Consider the following 23,333-nt stretch of genomic DNA (forward strand, 5'->3'; position numbering starts at 1 on the left):
GTCATCTAGCTTTCCCCTAGAGTAACTTTCTATAGTAAAGTTCTTTTTTTTTTTTTTGCTCATTTTCCTAGACTATTTCTTGATTTTGAACTTTATGTTAAAGTTGGGCTGTGCCCCTGGAGTTGAGGAGGCACTGTTCCAAGCTGCAGATTTTTTGGGCTGCTGTTTTCAGAGCTAATTCTGGAGGTCTATAAGTTTTCAGTTCCTCCAACATGGTATGGCCTAAGGAGAGATGTGATTATTGCTCTCTTGTCATGTGCTCTGCTCTATGAGCAACCATAGGCATTCTTTTCTTCCCTGGAACTGTGTCCAGGGTCTCTGCTCCTGCTAGTGCTCTTCTTACCCTGGAATTTTGACCCCAAACTGAGTATAGTCAATGCAACAGAGTATTGCTGCTTGAGCAAAGGGTCCCCTGTAACCTCCCTCTGACCAGATGTCCAACCCCCTACTATCTGTGGATTATAGACTCTGGAATCTGCTGCTCGAATTCAGTCACCTCCCCCCCCCCCCCAAGGCTTCCTGCTGGCTTGCCAGCACACAACCTGACAGCACTCCACTATTAACCCAGTGAGACACCTTTCCTGACTACATTCTAAGTTGTCTTGGGAAGGAAAATTGTTTCATCTTATTCTTTGTGGTTGGTTCTGCTGCTCCAGAATTTGTTTTGAGTCATTCGAGTTGTTAGGAGGGGAATGTGGGAGAGCTCAGATGAGTCCCTTCTTTTACTCTGCTATCTTGGTTCCTCCTCTTCCATAAGCTTTGCTGACTAGAGTCTAAGAGTATTCACATTTTAAGAACTTTCTTTTTTTATAATTCCATATTGCTTTCCAAAAGAGATTGAACTATTTCAGAGCTGGACCAGTAACATGAAGTAATATCTATTTAACCACATCCTCACCAGCATCAAGCCCTCTCAACGTTGCCAGTTTTATGGGGGTCGAATGGAACCAAAGAATTATTTTCATTTGCACTTCTTAATTATTAGATATTTTGAATATTTTTATGCAATCACTTGTTGATAATTTGTGTTTCTTATTTCAGGAACTTCCTTTTCATATTCTTTGATCACTTATCTGTGGGAGAATGGCATTTATTCTTATCCAAAATCTAGAAGCAACTGACATATTTATATCAGGCTTTTTCAGAAATGTTTAACAAAAATAGATGTCCCAGTCTGTTTCTTTCTTTGTTTTGTATTCATTGCTTTTCATTTGGCAAAAGCCTCTTATTTTTATATCATCAGATTAATTTATTTTGTCTTTCGTTTTCTCTAAGTTGTGGCTGGTTAAGATTGTATTAGAGGACTCAGATCCAAATGTGGCAGAGGAAACTACATTTGGGAATTGAGAGCTAGGGGTTCGAGACCCAGGTTTGCCATTCCCTAGCTAGGTGACCTTGCCCAAGTTCTGCTCACAGATTCAGCTTCCTTTTCTATAAAATGAAAGATTCAGGTTAGATGAGTTTCCAGGTCCAACTCCTACTCTCTGGCTCTCTCTTCTTAGGACCTTATGTATAATTCACTGTTCTTCCTACCATCCCTCACTGTGAGATCATTTGTCCCTAGTTATCCCTCTTTGTGTTCCCTTTGTCTGGTTGTCTTCTGTCCTAGATATATCCATAAAGGACCCACATCCGGCTTTAGTTGTCCCATGTCAATGACATCCACCTCAGTGGCCACCTTGGGGCTACTTGATTGGCTTGAGGGAAGGTGACAGTGGCTCCTCTCCCCACCTTATCCTTCTCTCCACAGCAACCTCCTGCTGTTCCTCGGAGGATCCATTCTACCCATCGAGCTGGCTCCTTGGGCATCACCAGTGTGGATTCTGGTTGTGAGTATAGAGAACCCCTGAGGCCCAACTTTCCCAACCCAGATCATTGAAACCTGGAGATGCTTAAATTTTGACTCCCAGAAACTCTAGAAACCAGAGTCTAATCCCCCAAATTATTTTTATTTATCCTTCAAGTTCTCATCCATTCTACCTGAAACCTAGAAACCACAACTGGCACTCTAAAGCCATCTTCCCTGCCACAAACTCTACCCCTAGCCGGAAACCTGAGACCTCACAAATGGGCAAGAATCTCATGCCCAATCCCATTCCCCTCCCATTTCATCCCAACTTTCTGAGAGCCCAGGGGCTCCTCACTCCCTTTAAAAAACAAACACAAAACAAAAACCTTACCTTATCTTAGGATCAATATTGTGGATTGGTTCCAAGGCAGAAAAGCAGCAAGGGCTAGGCAATGGGGGTTAAGTGACTTGCCCAAGGTCACACAGATAGGAAGTATCTGAGTCTATATTTGAACCCAGGACTGATTACCATCTCTAGGCCTGGCTTTCAATCCATTGAGCCACCCAGCTGCCCCCTCCTTCCTCTCCCTTCCCCCCCCCCCAAACCTTTACCTTCTGTCTTAGAATCAATACTGTGTATTGGTTCCAAGGCAAAAGAGTGGTAAGGGCTAGGCATGGGGGTTAAGTGACTTGCCCAAGGTGACACAGCTAGGAGGCCAGATTTGAACCTAGGATCTCCCAACTCTAGGCCTGGCTCTCAATCCACTGAGCTACCCAGCTGCCTCCTCTTTCTCCCTCTTAATTGCCACTCTTTTACCAGGCCAGCATATGAAATTCAGACCATTCTGTTCAAAGAAGCTTGGATCTCAAACTGACAATGTGAGACCCACCCCCTCTTGTGACTTTCTCCCTCCCTGACCCCCTTCTCTACCTTTCCTAGAACCCTTTTCTCAAGATTTCTTTCCTTTCCCTGGGAAGATCTCCACCCTCTTTACCCACTTATCTTTCCTTCCCAGACATTGGTGCTAGGTGTTGGGGGGAACAGAGATAAAAGGGAAGTGTTTGTTGCCTGATCTCAAAGGGCTTACATTCTAACTGGAAAAACCTCCTCCTCTTTCCTCCTCCTCCAGGCATCTGGCCAGCCCCCTGACCTGAGGAACTGGGACAGCATCCCCAGGAGCAATAGGTAAGGGAAGCCCAGCAATAATGACAAACTTGGGGCTGGGGTAGGGGGAGACGGAGGATCCCCGAGAAATGGAGGATTGGGGAGAGATGACAGAGACTTGGGGAGATGGCCTGAACGGACAGAGCCTGGGAAGGTCAGAGAGAGGGGCAGGGTATGAAAGACTGGCAGAAGAGGGACAGAGAGAGATCTGAAGGGTCTGGACAGAAGGCAAAGAGAGACTGAGACTGAGGAGTAGTGAAAAAGCTAGAGGGAAGGAAGGAGCCTTTCTGGGAAGTTCAGCTTTTCCTCTTTTCTTTTCAGGGAACAGTCTGATGACTCAGACAATGATTATGATGATGTGGACATGTGAGCCAACCCTCTAGCCCTGTTAAGCTCCCTCCTAGATATCCCAGATTCCAACACCCCTGATCTCTCAGCCCCTAATTCCCTGAGTCCCTAATGAAAAACTGTTCCTAAATCACCCTCACTCTAAATTCCTTTTTCAGCCCAACCGCTGCTGTGGATGTCCCTCCACCACTACCCCCCAAGGTAAGACATGAGCCCATGGGGGACACACCAGGAATGGGATTCCAGGGTCCTCTGGGCTGTGGGGTCAGCACATGAAAACTCCCTTGGGAACTGGTGATTGGAAGGATAGGATCCTCAAGAGACTGGATGGCATTTCCAAGTGGATACGGGGACCTTCCAGGGTTGGGTACCTGACTCAGTTTCTCCCTGAGACACTGTCCAGGTCAGAGAGTGGAAAGGGGGATGGAAGAGAATTTCAGGCATGCCCTTCTGCCTCTCTTTACAGTCTAAGCTTCGGACCCCCTCAGATGAGGGGCCTGGGGATGATGGGCGGCTGAGCCCTGGGGTCTTGGTTAGATGCTCCAGTGGACCTCCTCCCCGTACACCCCACCCAGGGCCCCCTCTGGCCCCCCGAAGTCCCCACCTCTCTGCTCGATCAGGTAACTGGGTGAGGTGGGATATTAAATTGGGGAGAGGCTTCCCTGCTGGGAACCAGGACACCTGATGCCAATGAAATTGTAGAAACAGCCCTGAAGCCAGGAGGCAGGAAATGACTCTCAGCAGTGACATTTATGAGCTATGTCACTATGAACTGATCACTTAACCTATCTGGGCCTTGTTCTCATCTGTGTTCTCATCTGCAAAATGCAGATAACAGCTGGAGTACTCACCAACTGGGGTTGCTCCTGTTACTTCTAGAATCAAATGCAGACTCTTTGGTTGGACCTTTTAAGCCCTTCACCTCTGGCTCCATCCTGCTTTTCCAGGCTTCTTATACCTTCTTCCTCTTCATGCTTTTTTCCAGATGAGCCAAATGGGCCTGTATTTAAGCACTGCCTGTATTCATGCCTTTTAGTACAATCTCCAGTCCCTCAATACACAGACACAGACACGTGAACACACACACAGATAATTAACTCCTTCACAATTAGACTCTCTAGTGACATTTAAATGTCAGTTCGGGCACTGCTTTCTTCATGAGACCTTTTCCTTATTCCCCCCTCAAGTGGCTTCTCTCTCTCTCTCTCTGTCTTTCTCTGTCTCTCTCTCTCTGTCTTTCTCTCTCTCTCTCTCTCTGTCTGTCTTTCTCTCTCTCTCTGTCTTTCTCTCTCTCTCTCTCTCTCTCTGTCTTTCTCTCTCTCTCTCTCTCTCTCTCTGTCTCTGTCTCTGTGTCTCTCTCTCTGTCTCTCCCTCCCTCTCACTCTCTCTCTCTCTCTCTCTCTCTCTCTCTGTCTTTCTCTCTCTCTCTCTCTCTCTCTGTCTCTGTCTCTGTGTCTCTCTGTCTGTCTCGATCTCCCTCTCTCTCTCCTGCCAAATGAATTATCCTTTGTTTTACTTATGTGGGAATATTTAGTTTCCCCAGTAGAAAGGAAGCTCCTTGAGGGCAGGGCCTGTTTCTTATTCTTTAATCTTCCTTTCCCCAGTGTCTGACATGCAGAATGCGCTTAATAAATGTCTGTTAATTGATCAAAATGAGATTATGCATCTTGGATAATATTAAGTGCTATTTTAAGTATTATTATTATTATGAAATAATGTATGTAAAACTTTTTACAATCCTTAAAATGCTACATAAATACCAGGGATCATTTTTTTTTCAGATCCTTCCCTTTGGAGTCCATCCCCTTCAGGCTCCAATCAGCCCCCCATTTTGCCCCCCAAGAAAGAGAAAAGGAAAAAGGTGAGGATCCCTGAACCATATGGCTTGGGGGAGGGCTCCATTCAGAGGAAATCTGTATCCTCAATCCCACCACACACTGAGTTGATGGGAGGAGGGGATTTCTCTGTTCTCTACCTCTCAGTGATCTCATGACAAGGTCTGTTCCTCACTATACCTAGGACTGTGCCCTCCTGGTGAAAGTATTTAATGGCTGTCCCCTCCATACCAGCAGTACAGCTGCCTGGACACACCCTACAACCAAGGGTAAGGGCACCTTACCCTTCAGTGGGTAAGGGAAGGGAATCCTGGATTCTTACAATGTTAGGATCACAGATGCCAGTATCAGGAAGGGACCTTAGAGACCCATTAGTGCAAATGTTCTTTTTTACAGATGGGAAAAACGAGGCCCACAGTGGACTAAGGGTCAGAGCTGGGGCAAGAATATACTTGTTCTGGGTTGAATGGGGTTGAGGGAGGGATAGAGGGCTATTAGAGAGTTGAGGACCCAGCACGAAGGGTCAGATATAGGGTCAAAAGCCAAAGATGTAGGGTCAAACAGCCTTTGTTCCCTTTTCTCTGTTTGATCAGACCAGCACCTGCTCTTGGGGGCTGAAGAGGGGATCTTCATCTTGAACCGAAGTGACCAGGAGGCCATGTTGGAGATGGTGTGTATGGGAGGGGAATAGGCAGGGAGGAAACTTGGTTAGGAGGAAAATGGATGGGATAGGGAAAAATTAAAGATCAATCTCTCCTCTCTTCTCTCCCCAGCTCTTCCCCAGCCGGACAACCTGGGTTTACTGTATCAACAATGTCCTAATGTCTCTGTCAGGTCTGTTGGGGATGGTGGGAGAGGTGTGTAGAGGGGATGGGATGGGACAGGAGCACCAATTGAAAGGAGGAAATGAGTCGTGGCTTGGGAGATATGAGAGAAACGGGGGCCTGAGAGCACTAGAGAGAAGCAGAATGAATAAGGAGACCCCTGTAGAGTTCTCCAGGTCCTAATTCTCCTCTCCTCTCCCAGGAAAGACTCCCCAGTTGTATTCACATAGCCTCTTGGGCCTGCTGGATCGGAAGGAGACAAGAATAGGGGGACCCATTGCCCACATCACTCCCCATCGTCTGCTGCCCAGGTCTTCCCATCTTCCAAAATCATTTTCTGAAATCCCTCTCCTTCTAAACACACTCCCCAGTCTCATCCTCTATCTGTTCCCTCAGGAAGAATGTGGTGTCCACCAAAATCCAGGATACTCGGGGTTGTCGAGCCTGCTGTGTGGGTGAGTGAGCCCCAAAAGCTTAGTACTTAGGATCCTAGTTGTGGACAACTAAGGGGCTATCTCAGAGCTCCAATCATCAGTGATGGGAGTAATTCTGAAAACTCTCAGGGACTCAGGCCTGGAATCCCTTGGGGGCGTCCCTTTGGGGTAAGATGGAGTATCTTTGGGATTCCCAGCCATGGGAGTAATCATGGGGTGCTGGCAGCAGAAAGAGCTGCAGAATGCCTGTTGGGGTAACTGAGGGTCTTTGTTAGAGGAGTCCCAGCTGGAGGACAGTCTTGGGGTAGCCTCTCTTGGGTTAGGGGAGAACGTCTCAGGGCCCCAGTGGCTGGGGTAGTCCAGGATCTGGTCAGAGCATGACCTGACACCCCACCTTGCAGCGGAGAGCCCTAGCTCCGGGGGACCATATCTGTGTGCCGCAATGGAGGCTGCTGCGGTCTTGCTCCAGTGGTATCCGCCCATGGAGAAGTTCATGCTCATCAGGGTATTTGGGCCGGGAAGGGGGCGGTTCTGAGCTGGAGGTGGGAGAGGGGAATCCTGGACTCCCCCCCCCCCATTTCTTCCTGAAGTCCGTTTCAGCCAAGGTGCTTAGTCCCATTGGCCGGCAAATGGAAGTCTTGTCTTCCCTATTGGTTAGAACTTCAAAGCCCCTCCCCGCGAGAGCTCCGGATCTCCCCCTATCTCGGGTGCGTGTTGCCATTGGTCGATGGCTGAAGCCACGCTCCTTTTCTCAAATGCAGCAGGTCCCCTTCCCGCTGCCATCCCCGCTCCGAGTGTTTTCGTTGCTGGCTGCGCCAGGGCCTGAGCTCCCGGCTGTGTGCGTGGGCGTGAGCCCCGGACCTGCTGGATCCGTATACTTTCATAACATCCGACTTGGTCCCCTCTCCAGCTGGTTTGGGGCAACTGGAGGAAGTAAGGGCGGATCCGAAGATGTGGCCTGGGGAGGGGCGTGGCCTCAAGTGGGGGCGGGTTTTGGCTGAAGGGTGGGGTCTCAAAGACTCCTTCGGATTAGGGCTTTAGGGAAGAGGCAGAGCTTGTGGGGGCGGGGCCGTGGAAGAGGCGGGGATTTGATTGCTGCTTGGCCCCGTACAGCGGGAGGGCGGGGCTTGGAGGGAGGGCGGAGCCTGGCTGATGCCTCACATCCCTGCTTCATTCTCTTCCAGTACAGAATGAGGGTCCAGTGCAGGTGACCCAGCTGGCAGATGACTTGGTCCTGGTGCTGCTAAATGGTTAATGAGGGCCCCCTTGGGATTGTCAGCCCCTTCTTTGTCCTCCCTCAAAACCCACGGAAGGCTGGGGTGTTTCCTCGTTAAGCCCCAGACTTGTTTCTTCCCTAGTGTTCCCTTCAGACGAGTCTCCAACCCCTAAGAAACCCAGATCCCCAAGGACTCCCCCGGTGCACCTGACGCCCCTACCTCCTTCTAGCAATATTTTTCTTGCTCCTGACAGCTTTGATAATCACCTAAAACTTTTTTTTTTTAAACCCTTACCTTCTGCCTTGGAGTCAATACTGTGTATAATTACACAGTATTGACTCCAAGGCAGAAGAGTGGTAAGGGCTAGGCAATGGGGGTCAAGTGACTTGCCCAGGGTCACACAGCTGGGAAGTGTCTGAGGCCAGATTTGAACCTAGGACCTCCCATCTCTAGGCCTGACTCTCAATTCACTGAGCCACCCAGCTGCCCCCATCACCTAAAACTTTTCTATCCTCTTGCAAACATCTTGATCCTTATATAATCCCCCAGGACCTCTCCTGCATTGGTTCTGCATTCCCTAGATTACTTTATACTTGGTCAGGACCTCTCATATATCTCATCCTTCAGATTACTCTCTATTCTCTGGACCAACCTCCTGAGAATGCCCACCACCCCGTTATCACCTCAGGACTTCATATAAATCCCCTGAAAAGTCTCTCCATCATTCCTACCCTCTAAGGATTCCAGTTTTTCCCAGCCCCAACCTTCTGACTGTTTTCTTTCTGGTCCACAAAGGGAGCCTGAAGCTGGTGACCAGAGAGGGGACTCCAGTGCGGGGATTGCGGGCCCCAGAGCTCCCCCTCAGCGAGTCTGTTGAATCTGTGGGTATGTAGGGGTGAGGGAGTTTATGGAGATGAGTTTTAGAGCTTTTGGGGTGTAAGTTAGTGAGGGGTAACCAAAACCTTTTCTCCCTTGCTCCTCCAGCCCTGGTTGGGGGCCGGATCCAGGTCTTCTGGAAACATGGCGTCCAAGTGTGGGCTCTGGGCTCTGACCAGGTGAGATCCCAGAGCCCTGATACTCTTAATGCCCCTGATCAGTTTGCTTAGCTCCAGCATTCCCATTCATTCCCAGGCCAACATCCCTTCCCAGAAGGAAGAGTCACAAGGCTAAGGTTCTAGTCCTGACTTTGTTCCTTGGGCAAGAGCCTTCCCCTTTCTAGGCCTCAGTCTGCCTATCTGTGATATTGGGGTGTTAGTATTTGAACTGGAGGATGTCTAACAGGCCTTGTGCACTTATCTATTTATATCTTGCATAGCTTCTACAGGAACTAAGAGACCCTTCTCTTACCTTTCGCCTGTTGGGGTCTCCAGGGTAAGAAAGGTGGCTGCTGGGAGGAGGGAAGTTGGGGAGAGCTGTACTGGGAGGATGTTCCTAAAGTTCAACCTGCTCATCTATCCTGACTTCCATAGGCCTGTTGTGGTGGAGACACGTCCTGCCAATGACCCCAATGCACCTAGCAACTTGTACATTCAAGAGTGAAGCCTGTAGCTGGGTGACCCAAAACTGAGACCTTTGTCAACACCCCAAACACATAACTGTCTCCAATAAACACGATTCCTCACCCTTGCTTATTGTGTCTACTCATCTACCTGGGAGAAATGAACACGACTCCTAGAGTCTCTTCCATCTTCAAATCTGTGATCACAAGGTTATTAGATTCTGGGACTCTCAAGAGTCTGAATTCTGAATTTCTGAGGTCCCAATTTCTAATATTCTATGATCCAAAATGTCTGACTTGAAGAATCTCTGAATAAACACACTCTACTCCTACTCTTCTGTCCCTAAATACCACCATGTCATATTTCAACTCACAGAACTGCAGAAGAAACCCTTTATTCCAGAGGGACCCCTTTCCCACAGGATATATTGCACTGAAGGGAGCTGAGCCCTAGGATAGGGGATCTCAAAAATGGAATAAGGCACTTGAGGTGAGGGGTGAGGGAGGGAAGGGGTCCTGGACAGGATGGAGAGGAGCCTGGGCTTCTCAGGCCAGCTGGTCTTCATATTGTTTTCGGAAACAGTCACCAGCTGGGAAGAAATCCCAGCAACGTTCTTGGTACATCTTCCAGACGTAGGATTCCTGGTGGGAAAAGGGATGAGCAGATAGCCCAAGCAAGGAAAGTAAGGATACACAGTCAATAGTCCTGTCTTGACCCTCTTGGTTACCCCATGCATCTCTGTTCCAGCATCTCCTCTTTCTATCTAGGCCTTCTTCAGAGCATTTCCCCAAAGTGTGCTAAAGTCTCCCCACAGTATCTCAAGTGTTTCCAAGACCAATCCTCCCCATCAGGTATCCCCAAACCTCCTCACCTGTCCTGTGTGTTCTGTCTCATCCTTATTGATCAGATACATCAGGAAAAACCTGATGAGGAAAGGGACAGACATCATGAGAGGGGCCAAGCCAAGGAGACCCCAATCCTACCACCTCCTTCGTCTGTTTTCCTCTCCCCTGGGGATCCCCCCATCCTCTTTGGAATCCACCCTGGCCCTGTTCTCTCCCCAGATTGTCCAGCAGAGTTGGCACTCACATGTAATTGGCCAGGTTGTGTTCTTCCAGCGTGTGAGTCTCAAAACCATGGGGTGTTGTATCAAAGTAGTCACTTCCAATGCCACAGATGAAACATTTGGTCTTGGGGGCAGATAGTAGGGTGGGGGAAGAAGGGGAGACTTAGGGATTGAGATCTCATCAGCCTCCCTATATCTCCATAGGACTCTCTGCCATGCCCCAATTAGAGACCCCCTCAAGAACCTCCCTAGCCAATCCACAGCCTTCTCTAGACATCCCCTGATTCAGGATTTCAAAGCTCTTCCCATACCCCTGGGATCCTATAGATACTTAAATAAATAAATTCCCAAGCTTCTCATGGTCACCTGTGGGGCTGCCAATTTTCCTTTCAAGTACTTTAGGACTCCCAAATCTGTCTACATTCTCCCCTAGAGTTCAATCCCAACAGAACTGTGCTTGCTCTTCTCCCAACCTCCAGTATTCTCCCTGAACTTGTTGGTGCCATCCTTCAAGGCCCAACTCTGGCCAGCCACTGCCTCTGGGCAGTCTTCCTGCTTGGCCCCTTGGGGAAAAGTGTTGGTCTCTCTTCAGATTCCTCCTGGCCTTCTTCTTGGCACTCCCTTCAGTCTCTTATGTCATATGTGTTCATGGACTTGCCCTTCCCTGGTAGATGGTCAGGTCTGTGACTCTACCAAGCCCTGCCCTGTGCCATGATCAGGTGTGTCCACCTCACCCCCACTGGTGACTTCCTAGTCTGGGAAGGTCTAGCAACAAGTATAGGACATGTATGTCCTGACTGTCCATGATAGGCGTGTTGCCTATTGAATGAATGCACTTGGGACCTTGCCAAACTCACCCCCAGCCCCTCAAATTCTTTTCCCAGACCCCTTTCTCCAGGGCTATTACCTCCATATCCTCCTTTACTTGTTCTTGCTGGTCTCGGAGCTCCCCAAAAGCATCAATGATCAGACCTGAGAGGAGGAGGAGAATAAGGGTCATCATTACCTAACTCCGACCCTTTTGCTTGACCCTGATGTCCACCACATCCCCTCCCTGGCTTTGTCCCTTTTCCCCAACCCAGAGCCTGGAAGGACTACGTTGGTGAAGAGTGTGTTTATGGAGTAGAGTGGCAGAGTGAGCAGGATGTTGGATGTGAAGACCTAGGCTCAAATCTTCATCCTTATCAGCTGAGGACTTTGAGCATTCTTGACCTCCCTGGGTCTCATTCCTAAATTGGCCTCTAGGGTCTCTTCCAGCTTTGGATCTTTGACCCCGAGTCTCCCCATCCAGTCCTCCCAAGCCTTGCCAACACCCCTCCTCTCTCCCAAGTCTGGGCCCTGACCTTGGATGATGGCCAGCAGGATGACAATGACAAAGAAGAAAAAGGTGATGTCAAAAACCACCCGGTAGAGTTCGTATTCATCCCCTGCTGGGTCTTCAATCTCGTCGCCGATGCCTCCGCCAGCTCGGACACCCACATACATGTGGAACAGGTAACACTGGGAAGGGAGCAGCATGAGAATTTCTGTCATTCTTGCTGGGGGATGACCTCAGCTCTGGGCTTCTGAGCTGCAGCAGGCTAAAGCCAATCAGGTTCCTCACTGAGTCTAGCCCCAGTAGGGGGAATGGAGGCCATCAGGCTACTGAAAGAAGCCCATAGCGCCTAGGTAGGACACAGCTGGTCAGAGCCTCTCCCCCTCAGCACTGGGAGTGGCTCCTCAATCCTATCGGGAGTCCCAGGTCTCCAAAAAAAAAAGTGATTCTGAACCCTCCCTGTGCCCAGTACGCAGTGGCTCCCCAGGCCATCTCACCGTCATCATGTCGTCACATTTCATGTCGGGCTCATCCTCATCCTCACTTTTATTGTAGAATTTGCGGAAGAAATTGAAGGCCACAACCGTGTAGAGATAGACCACGACCGCCAGCAGACCCACCGTCATCACCAGCTGGGGAAGAGTTCCAGCTGCTGGTGATGGGGCCAGCACTCACCCCATTACCTCTCCTAGCTCCCTCCCCTGCTCCCCCAGGCACCTGCTTCCCATTGTGGGTGACAGAGGACAGGATGGTGCGAAGGGTCTTGACTCCCATGGCGATGTCCAGAAGGTGAGCAGCGAAGAAGAAGTTGTTATAGTGGCCGAGGAGGGACATGACCAGGTACCAGATCAAATACAGAAACGACTGGGAGAGAGCAGCAGAATAAGGGACAGGGCTCAGAGGAGGCACAGTAATGCTTTGAGGCCAACGAAGAACATTTATTCACTCATTTTGAAACCCTCACCTTCTGTCTTAGAATCAACCCTAAATATCGGTTCCAAGGCGGAAGAGTGGTAAGGGCAACTGGGGGTCTCCAGGCTTGGTTCTCTATTCACTGAACCATCTATGTGATTTTTTAAGGGATGCTTTAGGGAGCAGAGTCAGGAACATGTCGGGGAGATCAGAGAGGTGGAAGACACTTTGAGGGAGCCCATGGGGCAACATTAAGTCATGGAGCCTCCTCTAAGGGAGCCGCCGCTGGGGTTTCTCCTTCCCATCCCCATGGCCCACATACTTCCAAAGTGCCTTACTCACATTATCGGTGAAGATGACCCCAAATTTCCAGATTTGGTATTTGACGTCTATGGACATGATCCTGAGGAAGACAGTGAATAGATTAGAAGAGTTCCTTAGTCCTCCTTCACCAGTCCCACTGGCTCTGCTTGGCCCCATACCAAGTGAGCAGTCCGGAGGGGGGTTCTGGTCTCTTTTCGTTTTGTGCCGTGATCTCCAGGCTGGCCAGATCCATGCCCAGTAACTCTGCAATCCGCTCCCGGCCAAAGATGTCTCCATGCTTCTCCAGCACCTAGGAAAGTTGGAGAGGGAAGGGTTAAATACCCCTTGGACACAATGGGCCCAGGAAAACACAAATTGGATACTCCTAAGGAAACCCAGTGAAGGGTTAAGAGAATTAGGGATGAGGTGAGGGTCTCCATTCTCTTTGGGACTCCTTACCTTCCTTTTCACAAACTTGTCCCAGTAGTTGCTGGGGAAGGATCTGGAGGAAGAAATTATAGGAGGTGGGAATAGGGATTGATTGGAGAACTCAGATTTTTGACTTCCTAGGCCCTAGATGTTTCTGAATTCCCTCCCTCTGTGATCTTTCTGCCTCCCCATCTCAATCCCTGTTTCCTTTTTGGGGAAGCTCATAAATATCTACCATGTTCCTCCATATTCCTCTCTTTGAGAGCCCCCATTCTCCCACTGCTCATTCCAGCTCAGTCCTCTTATGTCTGGCACACTGGGCTTTTCCCCATCTTTCCTTTATCTCCTCCCCATCTTCCTTTATCCCCTGAGCCTCCCACTTGCTTCCCTGGGATCCCCTGTATCCCCCCTCACCCTCAGTGCCTCCCTTCTGTATCTCCCTGCATGTCACTTCTCTGGGGCCCTCGAATTTCATCCCCCCACAGCATCTCTCCCTTTGTGCCATCCCATCTTTTCCCCATAGCTTCACCTTCTGTCTGGTCCCCCTAGTCTCGGTCTTGGGTCTTGTTCCCCAAACCCCACCTTCCCATCTTAAGTCTTCTAGGGCATCCCCAGGGGGACTTGGGGCACCGTACGGGGTGTTAAGCACCAGTCGATCCCACTGTCCCTTTACGTCATCATCCTCCGGTTGTTCTGTGATGTAAAGCCCATCAAACTCTAGCTTCCGGGCTAGCTCCTTCTCGCGTTTAAAGATAACCAGCGGGACCTGGGAGCACCCGGGGAGGGGAGACCTCAGAGATCATGGGGTCCGTCAGAAGTCGGACCCAGACCCCAGCCTCTTGGGCTGACCCTCCCCGGATCCCACCTTGAGACAGTTGTAGCCGATGATGCAGAGGAAGGCAATGAGGGTGTGGAGGATGCTGAGTCCTCGAAGGGCAGGTTCCATATAGCCCGTGCTCTCCTCCAGGAAGTAGTAGACCATGTTCTCCTCCTCCTCCTCCTCCATCTCCTCCCCGACCCCTGAGCCCATGCCAGATCCCAGGAAGTCCCCAGAGCCTGAGCCTGACAGGCCCTCAAGCCCTGAGCCTTCCAGGTCCTCCTCACCTGGAGGAGAGTCAGACACCTGCAGGGAGGGGATGGGGATAGTCAGGGAGGGGTCTGGGCTCCACCGATAGTCTCAGGGGAGCCAAGGACCAGAGGTCAGGGGGCCTAGTCTTTAACTCCTTTCACCAAAAAGACTCAGAACTGAAATCAGAGAATCTCAGATGCAGTGCTGGAAGGGAACTTTGAGGCTTAACTAACTAGTCTTGCCCAGCTCCGTTTTTACATATGAGGAAACTGAGGCATAGAAAGGTTAGGTGGCTAGCCCAAGGCCACACAGGGTGTATGAGTTAGGGGCAGTTTTTGAACTCAGATCCTCTGATTAGGATTCATTCTATGGGACCACAATACCTTGCAGAGCCCAGGATCAGATCCCAGAACCATTACCTATTTAGGTACCCACATATCCAGCTTCCTAGCCTTTATCACCCAAGTGAGAGAGGGCCAGATGCCTGGCATCCAGATGCTTATTGCTTTTCAAAGCATATAGGCCCTCAGTTTGCTTTCTCCAGGGGATGAGGGGGCCCAAGTGTCCAGAAGGCAAATTCCCTGCCTGCTTGGTGGATCCAAGGGCCAGGTTATCCAGGCCCTGAGACTTCTTTTCCTAGGCTCTGAAGGGACCCAGGTGAACCCTTAAATTAGTCCCCTGGCCACCTCCATTTGCCTGATACCTTGTAGAAGAGCAGGATGAAGTTGATGGCAAAGGCCAGGAAGAGGGCAAGGAATCGAAGGGTATAGAAGTTTCTGGAGAGGTAGTTCTGGTAGGGAACAGAGAAGAGAGGAAAGGAGGGAGGGACCGAGTTGTCCCTCAGTCCCTCAGTCCAGGAGAGAACAGAGGGCTGGTGTAGGAGTCTGGAAGAACCCTGGGAGGGACCTCAAGGACTTCCTGGGAATGGGCAGCAGGGCCTTGGACCCTTCCTCCTTCTCCCTTCCTCCCTGATCCCACATAGCCATCCCTTCCACTGGTCAGGCTGGTCCTTACCAAGAACTTGACTCTCTGCACTTCTAGTTCCTCCCAGAAGTCTGGGCCCTCGGATTTGGCATCCTCCTTTCGAGGTGGAGATGGGGCAGCTGCCTTCTTGGGAGGCTCAGGTTCTGGCTCTTGGGGCCCTTCCTTCTCGCCATTCTCAGCACTGGGGTAGGAGGGCCATTGGTGGGGATTAGAGAAACATGAGATCAAGGAGACAAGAGATCATCAGGGCCTTCTCCATTTAGCTGGTAACTCCAAGGTCATTGGGATTGTGGGGTGGACAGCCAGAAGGATCCCAAAAGATCACTTGTTTCAGCCCCCTCCTTCCCTAGATGGGTCAGGATTCAAACCCATGCCTTCTGCCTCAAAATTCAGGGTTCTTCCCACCCAGGTCAGAGGATGGATGATGGAGGGTGCTTGGAAAGAGCCCTGAGGCTCAGGTCAGGGCTATCAGATGTCCTAGGTCATGGGTCAAATAAGGTCACTCACTCAGCTTTCTCAGGTTCTGGCTCAGGCTCTGGCTCAGGCTCTGGTTCTGGCTCTGGTTCTGCTTCTAAAGCTTGTTCTTCTCCTCCCTCCAGCTAGTGGTGGGCAGAAGACAGAAGGCTGAAGGACCAGCATCCCCTCTCTGCATCCCTCCATCCCGCTGCTCTCTGTAGGTCTTATTGCCTATGAATGTCCTCCTCTCTGTCCAGGCCTGTCTCCCTCAGGATTCTTTCCCAGCCCTGCTTTCTTCCCCAGTTGTCTGTTGGGCAGTTATTCAGGTCCTTTCTCCCTCCTATCTTTATTCCTTCTTTCTGTTTGCCTGCCATCCCATGTAGGTATCCTCTGTGGTCTGTTTGGGTATCCACATCTCATTTTTTCTCTTTATCTCTCTCTTCTCTTACCCTCTTTCCTTGCCTGCCCTCCCTGCTGGTCTGTGTCTCCTCTCCAGCCATCTGCTCTGTCCCTATGCCTGGCTATGAATGGTCCTTCTCCTGTTCAACCCCCAACTCCCCCCCCCATTTCTTTCTTTCTCTCCCCCCTTCTCTCCCCCCTCTCTCCCCCCTCTGTCTTTCTCCCCCTCTGTCTTTCTCCCCTTCTTTCTTTCTTTCTCCCCTTCTTTCTTTCTTTCTTTCTTTCTTTCTTTCTTTCTTTCTTTCTTTCTTTCTTTCTTTCTTTCTTTCTTTCTTTCTTTCTTTCTTTCTTTCTCTCTCTCTCTTTCTTTCTTTCTCTCTCTTTCTTTCTTTCTCTTTCTCTCTTTCTCTCTCTCTTTCTTTCTTTCTTTCTTTCTTTCTTTCTTTCTCTTTCTCTCTCTCTCTCTTTCTTTCTTTCTTTCTTTCTTTCTTTCTTTCTTTCTTTCTTTCTTTCTTTCTTTCTCTTCCTCTCTTTCTTTCTCTCTCCCTCTCTCTCTTTCTCTGTCTCTCCCTCTCTCTGTCTCTCTCTCCCTCTTTCTTTCTTTCTCTCCCTCTCTTTCTCTCTCTCTCTTTCTCCCTTTTTCTTTCTTTTTCTCCCTTTCTTTCTCTCTCCCTCTCTCCCTCTGTCTCTCTCTCTGTCTCTTTCTCTCCCTCTCTCTCTTTCTTTCTTTCTCTCCCTCTCTTTCTTTCTCTCTCCCTCTTTCTGTCTCTCTCTTTCTCCCTCTCTCTCTTTCTTCCTCTTTCTTTCTTTCTCTCTCTCTCTCTCTTTCTTTCTCCCTCTCTCTGTCTCTCTCTCCTCTTCACTCACCCCTAGTTTCCTCCGGAAGATGGGGGAGCCCTCAGGTGTGGGGGGCTCAACTGGCGTTGTATCTCCCATGTCACCAAGACCACCAGGGACTTCCATTCGGAAGTGGCCTCCATCTGCCCCAGCTCCGTCTGCTCCAGCTGGCCCAGCCTCCCCGGCTCCAGGCTCAGCCTCAGCTTGTCCATCAGTGGGTTCTATCCCGGTCTCCTCATCGCCCTCGGCGGTTCCATCCCCAGCTCCCAGGGCCCCAGTCCCAGCAGGCTGTTCCCCATGGACCTCATCGCCTGTGGGGTCTGGCATGCCGGCCAACAGTCCTGTCACTGTCACCTTCTTGGCTCCTTCCACCAAGCCGCCACCAAACAGGGAGCCCCAGAGCAGGACTAGGGCCCCCCGCGTGGCACCTATCACTCCGGTGCCTGTCCATGTCACCCCGGCCCAGATGAGTCCAGCCCCAGCAGTCGCTGCCTCCCGCAGGGTGAGCCTCCGCAGCCGCCTCACCCGCCTCCGAAGGCTTCGGTAGGTCAGCCGTCGAAGGACGGAAGACGCGGCAGCCACCAAATGCCCGGAGAGCCCTGTTGGACCGCCCGCCGAGGCTCCTTCGCCATCTGGGCCTGCCTCCACTCCATCTGGCCCCGATTCGGCTGCAGACTCCTCTTCGTCCTCCTCTGGCTCTCCCTCCGGCTCCGAGATCTGGGCAGCGATCTGCATCTCAAAGATGGTGTCCTCACAGAAGCTCACGAACATCTCCATCTTCTCGGACTCCCCCCCTTCATTCACCACGTCAAAGATGAACTGGCGCTTGGACTCCTTCACCTGCAGGGTACATGGGCAGGAAGAAAGGCATGCTGGGAGGGGAGAGGGCCACCAGGTGCTGGTGTGTGAGAATGGGGCAAGGTATGCAAGGAAGCCTGAGGGGCATTTGGAGGCTGAGTGTGCAAGGGGGAGACCAGAGTACCAAGCATTATCTGGAGACTGAGTGTGCAAGGGGGAGACCAGAGTGCCAAGCATTATCTGGAGACTGAGTGTGCAAGGGGGAGACCAGAGTACCAAGCATTATCTGGAGACTGAGTGTGCAAGGGGGAGACCAGAGTGCCAAGCATTATCTGGAGACTGAGTGTGCAAGGGGGAGACCAGAGTACCAAGCATTATCTGGAGACTGAGTGTGCAAGGGGGAGACCAGAGTACCCAAGCATTATCTGGAGACTGAGTGTGCAAGGGACATTTGTAAGACGTGTACGTAAGCCATGTTTGAACATGGAGTGATAGCTGAGGCATGCACACCTCTGAGACTTGAGTGAGAATTCCTGGGTGAGCCTGGAGGGTTCCATTGAATTCAACCAGCATTTAATTAAAGCCTGCTCCGTAGCATGCACTAGCTGGGGTGCCAAGGGATAGAGACAAACGTGGGGAAGTCCTTGGCATCAAGGGGCTCCTGTTATACTGGGGGGCAGTGACACAGACAAGTTAATGCACAGCCATTTCACAGAGGGATTCCTGGGGGAAGCAGGAGGGTCTCTTGGAGGAGGTGGCTTTAGAAATGAACTTGAAGGGATTCCAGGCCCAAGAGTGTACTGAGAGAAGGGGTAGGTGAGCTTCGGGAGGGCTCTGGGGGGGGCACACGGCCATTGGGGGAGGGATGGACTGTAGGGTCTGGCTTCACCTGGGGCATCTCCCACTGTGCCTTGTTGGTCTCAGAGATTTCAAAATAGATGCGCTCGATGCGCCTGGAGGCACCCATGATCTCAATGCGGCCCAGGTAGGGCCGGAAATACTCCAGGATGCTCTCGGCCAGTTCTAGGAAGGTCCGCAGCCGTGGGTCATGGGGCACGTGCTCGGACAGGTTGGTCAGTAGCACGGCCACGTTGAAGCCGATGTCCCGGGCTGGCTCCTGGAAGCGGTTGGCAAACTCTTCAACGTTGATCATCTCGTTCTCATCTGCCTCTGAGCAGGACAGCAGGAACTGGATCTCTGGGCCAGTGAACTGCTTCTGACTGTCCATGGCCTGCGGAGGGAAGGCCCCCAGGCAAGGGTCACCCAGTGGTTCTTTTCAGGGAGAAACCCATCCCCAAATGCCTCATCTCCACAGAGGGACTCCATCGGGCTTCTCCGCTGACTCTCCCATTCCATCAGGCCCTTTGTTCCCTCGGAATAATCCCTTGATCCATGTCAGGCAGCTCCTCTTCCCACTGGCTTATGTGCTCAGAGATACCTTCCAGGTCCTCAACCCCGTATTTTCCTTCCCCTTCTGGAGAGGCTTACTTTGATCTCTGGCCCCTTCACCAGTATCCCACCAGCATCCTTGGGATGGATGTCCTCGGCTCCTGGGAGGATGGAGTTCCCTTCCCCTACCTATGGAGCCCCTCAAGGCCTTCTTTCTAGGCACTTGGTCTCTGCCTTAGCAGCTCTTGCTAGAATGTGGTCCCAGGTCATACCTTCTGGAAATCTTTCTTGGAGATGAGCCCTCGAGGATCCGTGACGTAGTCCTGGAAGGCCTCAGACCCCACGATGTCCTTAAGCTTCAGGAACATGTCGAAGAACTTGAGAATCATCTCCACGTTGGATGAAGACTCCACCAGCATGTCCACCATCTGCCTGGCAATTGTGCCGTTTACCACATTCCCTGGAGGGGGTGGAGGGGAAAGGGGCAGGAACATCAGGGCCAAGTGGAGAGTGACGAGGAGCGTGGTGGCTAGATCTGGGGCTGGAAGGGTCCTCAAATTCAATGCCTTCATTTTACAGGAGGGGAAAATCGAGGCCCCAAGTGCTTCGGTGGTTTGATTAAGGAGGCATTAAGGGGAAGAGTTGGGATTCAAACTCAGGACCTCAGACTCTAAATCCAGCCCCCTTTCCATCCCCTCACCCACCCCAACTGTGAGACCAAGGCCAAAGTCTTCTCTGCCTACTGGGACCATTCTAAAGGGACAAACATGGTCCCACCAGGATAAGAAGGAGAAGCTTTCCTCTTCTTCTGGGGGTTCTCCTGGGTTACCTGGGCTGGGGGGATTTGGGGTGGTTTTGGTGGAGGGGTCAATAAAGGGGCTCTGGGGGGAGTTCTCTGTGAATCATATCTTTGGGAAAGGCCTCAGAGAAGGGTCATAAAGACAGTCCAGCAGTGAGAATGGGGGGATTCACAAGGAGAGTAGCTTTATGGGGTGTCTAGGAGGCATCTTTGTAGGGGAATCTCCCTTGAAGGGTCTCTTGAGGAGCACCTTTGAAGAGGGGGCTCTGAGTGGGGTTCTGGACTGAGAGTTCTCTGCAGGAGGGATTCTAGGAAGGAGAGCCTCTGAGTAGGGTTTAGGGGGAATCTCGGGAATCTTTGTGGGAAGGGGGGTTCTCTGAGGAACCTCTGGGGAAAGGATCTCTGAGGGGTGGGGGATTTCCATGGGAGGCTCTCTGGGGCAGGAACCCTGGGCAGGGTCCTTGGGCCCATCTTGGAGCAGGGGCATCTTCAGGCTCACCCTCCAGCAGCGAAAGCAGCATGACAACCATGTCCTTCTGCAGATCCAGGAGTTCCTTCAGCAGCTCAATCTGGCTGGAGTCCTAGGGAGACCCCCCCCCCCCCAGCCCCACACGGCCAAGCTCTGTCACAGGTCCATAGTTGCCCACTGTGGCTGCTCAGTCAGCATCCTGGGTTCTGGTCCTCCCCAAACCCCGAGGACCTAGTGCATGACATGGGTCCTCCTGACTGCTGTATAGGCTTTAGCCAAGGGCTGCTTTTCAGAGGTGGTTGTGGGGACAAGATTTGGGGGTGGGGTCAGTCCTTAAGGCTACACCAACCTTAAACTCTTGTCATTAACCTCTGAGAGGAGCCCATGTGACCTTACGGGGCCAGAAAGATGGAGGGGCGAGGAGAGAAGGGGAGAGGAGTGGGGAAGAGAAGGGAGGAGAAGAGGAGAAGAGAGGAGAGGAAAGGAAAGGAGAGGAGAAGAGAAGGGAGGAGAGGAGAGAAGGGGAGAAAAGAGGAGAAGACAGGACAGGAGAGGCAGAGAGTGGAGAGAACAAGAGAGGACAGGACAGGAGAGGCAGAGAGAGGAGAAGAAAAGAGGAAAGGAGAGGAGAAGGCAGGAAAGGAGAGGCAGAGAGAGGAGAGAAGAGAGGAGAGGAGAGGAAAGGAGAGGAGAAGGCAGGAAAGGAGAGGCAGAGAGAGGAGAGAACAAGAGAGGACAGGACAGGAGAGGCAGAGAGAAGGGGAGAAAAGAGGAGAAGACAGGAAAGGAGAGGCAGAGAGAGGAGAGAACAAGAGAGGACAGGACAGGAGAGGCAGAGAGAGGAGAAGAAAAGAGGAAAGGAGAGGAGAAGGCAGGAAAGGAGAGGCAGAGAGAGGAGAGAAGAGAGGAGAGGAGAGGAAAGGAGAGGAGAAGGCAGGAAAGGAGAGGCAGAGAGAGGAGAGAACAAGAGAGGACAGGACAGGAGAGGCAGAGAGAAGGGGAGAAAAGAGGAGAAGACAGGAAAGGAGAGGCAGAGAGAGGAGAGAACAAGAGAGGACAGGACAGGAGAGGCAGAGAGAGGAGAGGAGAAGAGAAGAGAGGAGAGGAGAGGAGAGAGAGGGGGGAGAGAGAGAGACAACAAAAGAGCAGAGGGACAGTTACAGAGACATGAGGAGCTAGAAGCTAGAAATGGAAATGTAGAGAATTAGAGAAACAGAAAATCACAGACAGTGAGAAAGATGGACGTATGATGTGGAGAGAGGAAGGGTCTGGTTCTGAGGGAGACAGATGCAGAGGCAGAGAGACCTATCCAGAGGCTGAGAGATAGTGACAGACCCAGAGACAAGTCCTAGGGTGAGGCAGCTGGTATGGTTTTGACTAGGGATCCTGTGTGTGTTTGGGACATGAGCTCTTTGGGGTCTGATGAGGTCTTGGTTTCTCTGGCCTGAGTAGTGGGTGGTGGGGAGGTTCTGGGGCATGAATATCCACTGGGCTAGAGAACTGAAGAAACCCTCCAGCCTCAGCACCTCGTTATCACCCCCTCCCCAGGCCAGAGAAACTAGGTCGTCAGACCCCAAGGAGCTCCAGGGCAGAGGTCCTCAGGAGTGTGCTGGATGAATGAGAAAAATATGGAAAAATGGAAACCAGGATGGAGGATGGCGCTAAATGGGGGCGGGGGAGGACAGGCCCAAAAGAGGGCCCAATGAAGAGGGAGGTGGGGAGCAACCATAAAGCAGGCCTTAAAGAGGGAAGAGGTCTGGCTGGATGAGACTAGCTCAGAATAAATCTAATCAGAGAATACATTGAAGGGGGGAAGGTGGCCCAGAGAGGGGGCTGATTAGGATTGATGAGGGGAAACTATTGACTGTAGGGAGGATGGAACCCACTACATGGGAAATGGGCCAACCAGGGAGAAGTTCCCTGGGAGCCCATCAGGATGGAGAGTAGGGCCAGCTAGATGGAAAATAGATGAATCAGGGATGTCCCCACCTGCGCCAGCTTCATCATCATGTGAGCAAAAACATGGAGGAAGCCGACCACGGCGTCCCACAGGCGGCTGTGGGCCAGGCTCTGCTGGTTCCCTGTGCATGGGCCCTGTGGGAGGACACAGAGATGACTCAGCGTTTGGCTGTCCCCATCGATCATGAACGGAGACTCGCACGATTTAGAACTGGAGGTGTCTGGGAGACCACCCAAGTCCGGCTCCTTCAGTTGCCTGATTAGGAAACTGAGGCCCAGACTCAGAAGGAGGGAAATGACTTGTCTTGGGTCACGTAGGCACTGGATTCAGCCAGGATCCTTTGATTTAGCAAATATTTCTTCGATATGTCCATTGTCTAGGCTTGGTGAGGGAAAGCTAACGGGCTGAGTGCCCTGCCACAGACCTCAAGCCTCAGAGATGTCTCCTCTTCCTCCCTTTCCTCTCTCTTTCCTTCCCCAGATCTACCCAGAAACAGAATTCTGTGACTTCTACCTCTGGCTCCCGGAAGCCCTCAGCATCTCTCTTTGGGAGTGGCTGCTTCCTCCCTGACCTCATTGGCTTATTTCTAATTTATTTATTTGGGTCTCTTAGACTGTGAACTCCTTGAGGGCTGGGATTGGGGTGTGTGTGTGGTTTTTTTTTTTCTCCTGTCTTTCAACAAACAAATCCAAGTCGATTCCACAAACATTTCTGAAGCTGGGCCCTGGGCTGGGGAGATAGATAGAGGCAGAATAAATAGGGTCCCTGTCCCTGGGTGACTGAGCTGGGCCAGCTCCAACACAGAGGAGCCTTCTGTAAAGGCTCAAAGGAGGTACCATGATCGTAGCAGACGGAATTCTGGCCCTCCTCTGGGCCTCCATTCCCAGACCCCATCCCTCCACTCATTAAATGAGAGGATTTCTAAGGTCCCTTTTAAGTAGGTGTTGAATATTTATTTTCTTTATTCTTGCTTAACGAATGCATATTAATTAGATAAGCGCTCATGAAAGGTAGCAACTGGGGTCTAGTGAAAAGGG

The 23,333-nt window shown here is 51.2% G+C and overlaps 2 protein-coding genes across 6 annotated transcripts in view; one reads left to right on the forward strand and one right to left on the reverse strand.

The window, feature by feature from the left end:
• Window positions 1-9,239, forward strand: part of MAP4K1 (mitogen-activated protein kinase kinase kinase kinase 1) — a 123,131-nt gene extending 113,892 nt beyond the window's left edge. For both annotated transcript variants that reach the window (XM_016422215.2, XM_001367639.3), the window contains exons 13-31: window positions 1,751-1,829; window positions 2,610-2,668; window positions 2,920-2,975; window positions 3,276-3,320; window positions 3,461-3,503; window positions 3,769-3,922; window positions 5,084-5,163; window positions 5,322-5,406; window positions 5,731-5,807; window positions 5,911-5,971; window positions 6,164-6,272; window positions 6,358-6,416; window positions 6,797-6,900; window positions 7,157-7,328; window positions 7,580-7,645; window positions 8,408-8,497; window positions 8,597-8,667; window positions 8,928-8,983; window positions 9,082-9,239. In XM_016422215.2, coding sequence (XP_016277701.1) covers window positions 1,751-1,829; window positions 2,610-2,668; window positions 2,920-2,975; window positions 3,276-3,320; window positions 3,461-3,503; window positions 3,769-3,922; window positions 5,084-5,163; window positions 5,322-5,406; window positions 5,731-5,807; window positions 5,911-5,971; window positions 6,164-6,272; window positions 6,358-6,416; window positions 6,797-6,900; window positions 7,157-7,328; window positions 7,580-7,645; window positions 8,408-8,497; window positions 8,597-8,667; window positions 8,928-8,983; window positions 9,082-9,151 — 1,536 coding nt within the window. In that variant the 3' untranslated portion in view covers window positions 9,152-9,239. The remainder of the gene's footprint in view (window positions 1-1,750; window positions 1,830-2,609; window positions 2,669-2,919; window positions 2,976-3,275; window positions 3,321-3,460; window positions 3,504-3,768; window positions 3,923-5,083; window positions 5,164-5,321; window positions 5,407-5,730; window positions 5,808-5,910; window positions 5,972-6,163; window positions 6,273-6,357; window positions 6,417-6,796; window positions 6,901-7,156; window positions 7,329-7,579; window positions 7,646-8,407; window positions 8,498-8,596; window positions 8,668-8,927; window positions 8,984-9,081) is intronic.
• A 250-nt stretch (window positions 9,240-9,489) lies between these two features.
• RYR1 (ryanodine receptor 1) overlaps window positions 9,490-23,333 on the reverse strand; it is a 96,051-nt gene continuing 82,207 nt past the window's right edge. For all 4 annotated transcript variants that reach the window (XM_056796146.1, XM_056796144.1, XM_056796145.1 and 1 more), the window contains 20 exons: window positions 22,326-22,430; window positions 20,367-20,448; window positions 19,341-19,528; window positions 18,569-18,910; window positions 16,912-17,721; window positions 15,697-15,788; window positions 15,220-15,370; window positions 14,909-14,995; window positions 14,002-14,259; window positions 13,772-13,902; window positions 13,167-13,209; window positions 12,887-13,017; window positions 12,747-12,807; window positions 12,210-12,356; window positions 11,990-12,124; window positions 11,521-11,677; window positions 11,085-11,149; window positions 10,201-10,301; window positions 9,983-10,034; window positions 9,490-9,752 (listed from right to left, as the gene is read on the reverse strand). In XM_056796146.1, coding sequence (XP_056652124.1) covers window positions 9,657-9,752; window positions 9,983-10,034; window positions 10,201-10,301; window positions 11,085-11,149; window positions 11,521-11,677; window positions 11,990-12,124; window positions 12,210-12,356; window positions 12,747-12,807; window positions 12,887-13,017; window positions 13,167-13,209; window positions 13,772-13,902; window positions 14,002-14,259; window positions 14,909-14,995; window positions 15,220-15,370; window positions 15,697-15,788; window positions 16,912-17,721; window positions 18,569-18,910; window positions 19,341-19,528; window positions 20,367-20,448; window positions 22,326-22,430 — 3,234 coding nt within the window. In that variant the 3' untranslated portion in view covers window positions 9,490-9,656. The remainder of the gene's footprint in view (window positions 9,753-9,982; window positions 10,035-10,200; window positions 10,302-11,084; window positions 11,150-11,520; window positions 11,678-11,989; window positions 12,125-12,209; window positions 12,357-12,746; window positions 12,808-12,886; window positions 13,018-13,166; window positions 13,210-13,771; window positions 13,903-14,001; window positions 14,260-14,908; window positions 14,996-15,219; window positions 15,371-15,696; window positions 15,789-16,911; window positions 17,722-18,568; window positions 18,911-19,340; window positions 19,529-20,366; window positions 20,449-22,325; window positions 22,431-23,333) is intronic.

This window comes from Monodelphis domestica, chromosome 4, assembly GCF_027887165.1.
Source record: "Monodelphis domestica isolate mMonDom1 chromosome 4, mMonDom1.pri, whole genome shotgun sequence".
NCBI lineage: Eukaryota > Metazoa > Chordata > Mammalia > Didelphimorphia > Didelphidae > Monodelphis > Monodelphis domestica.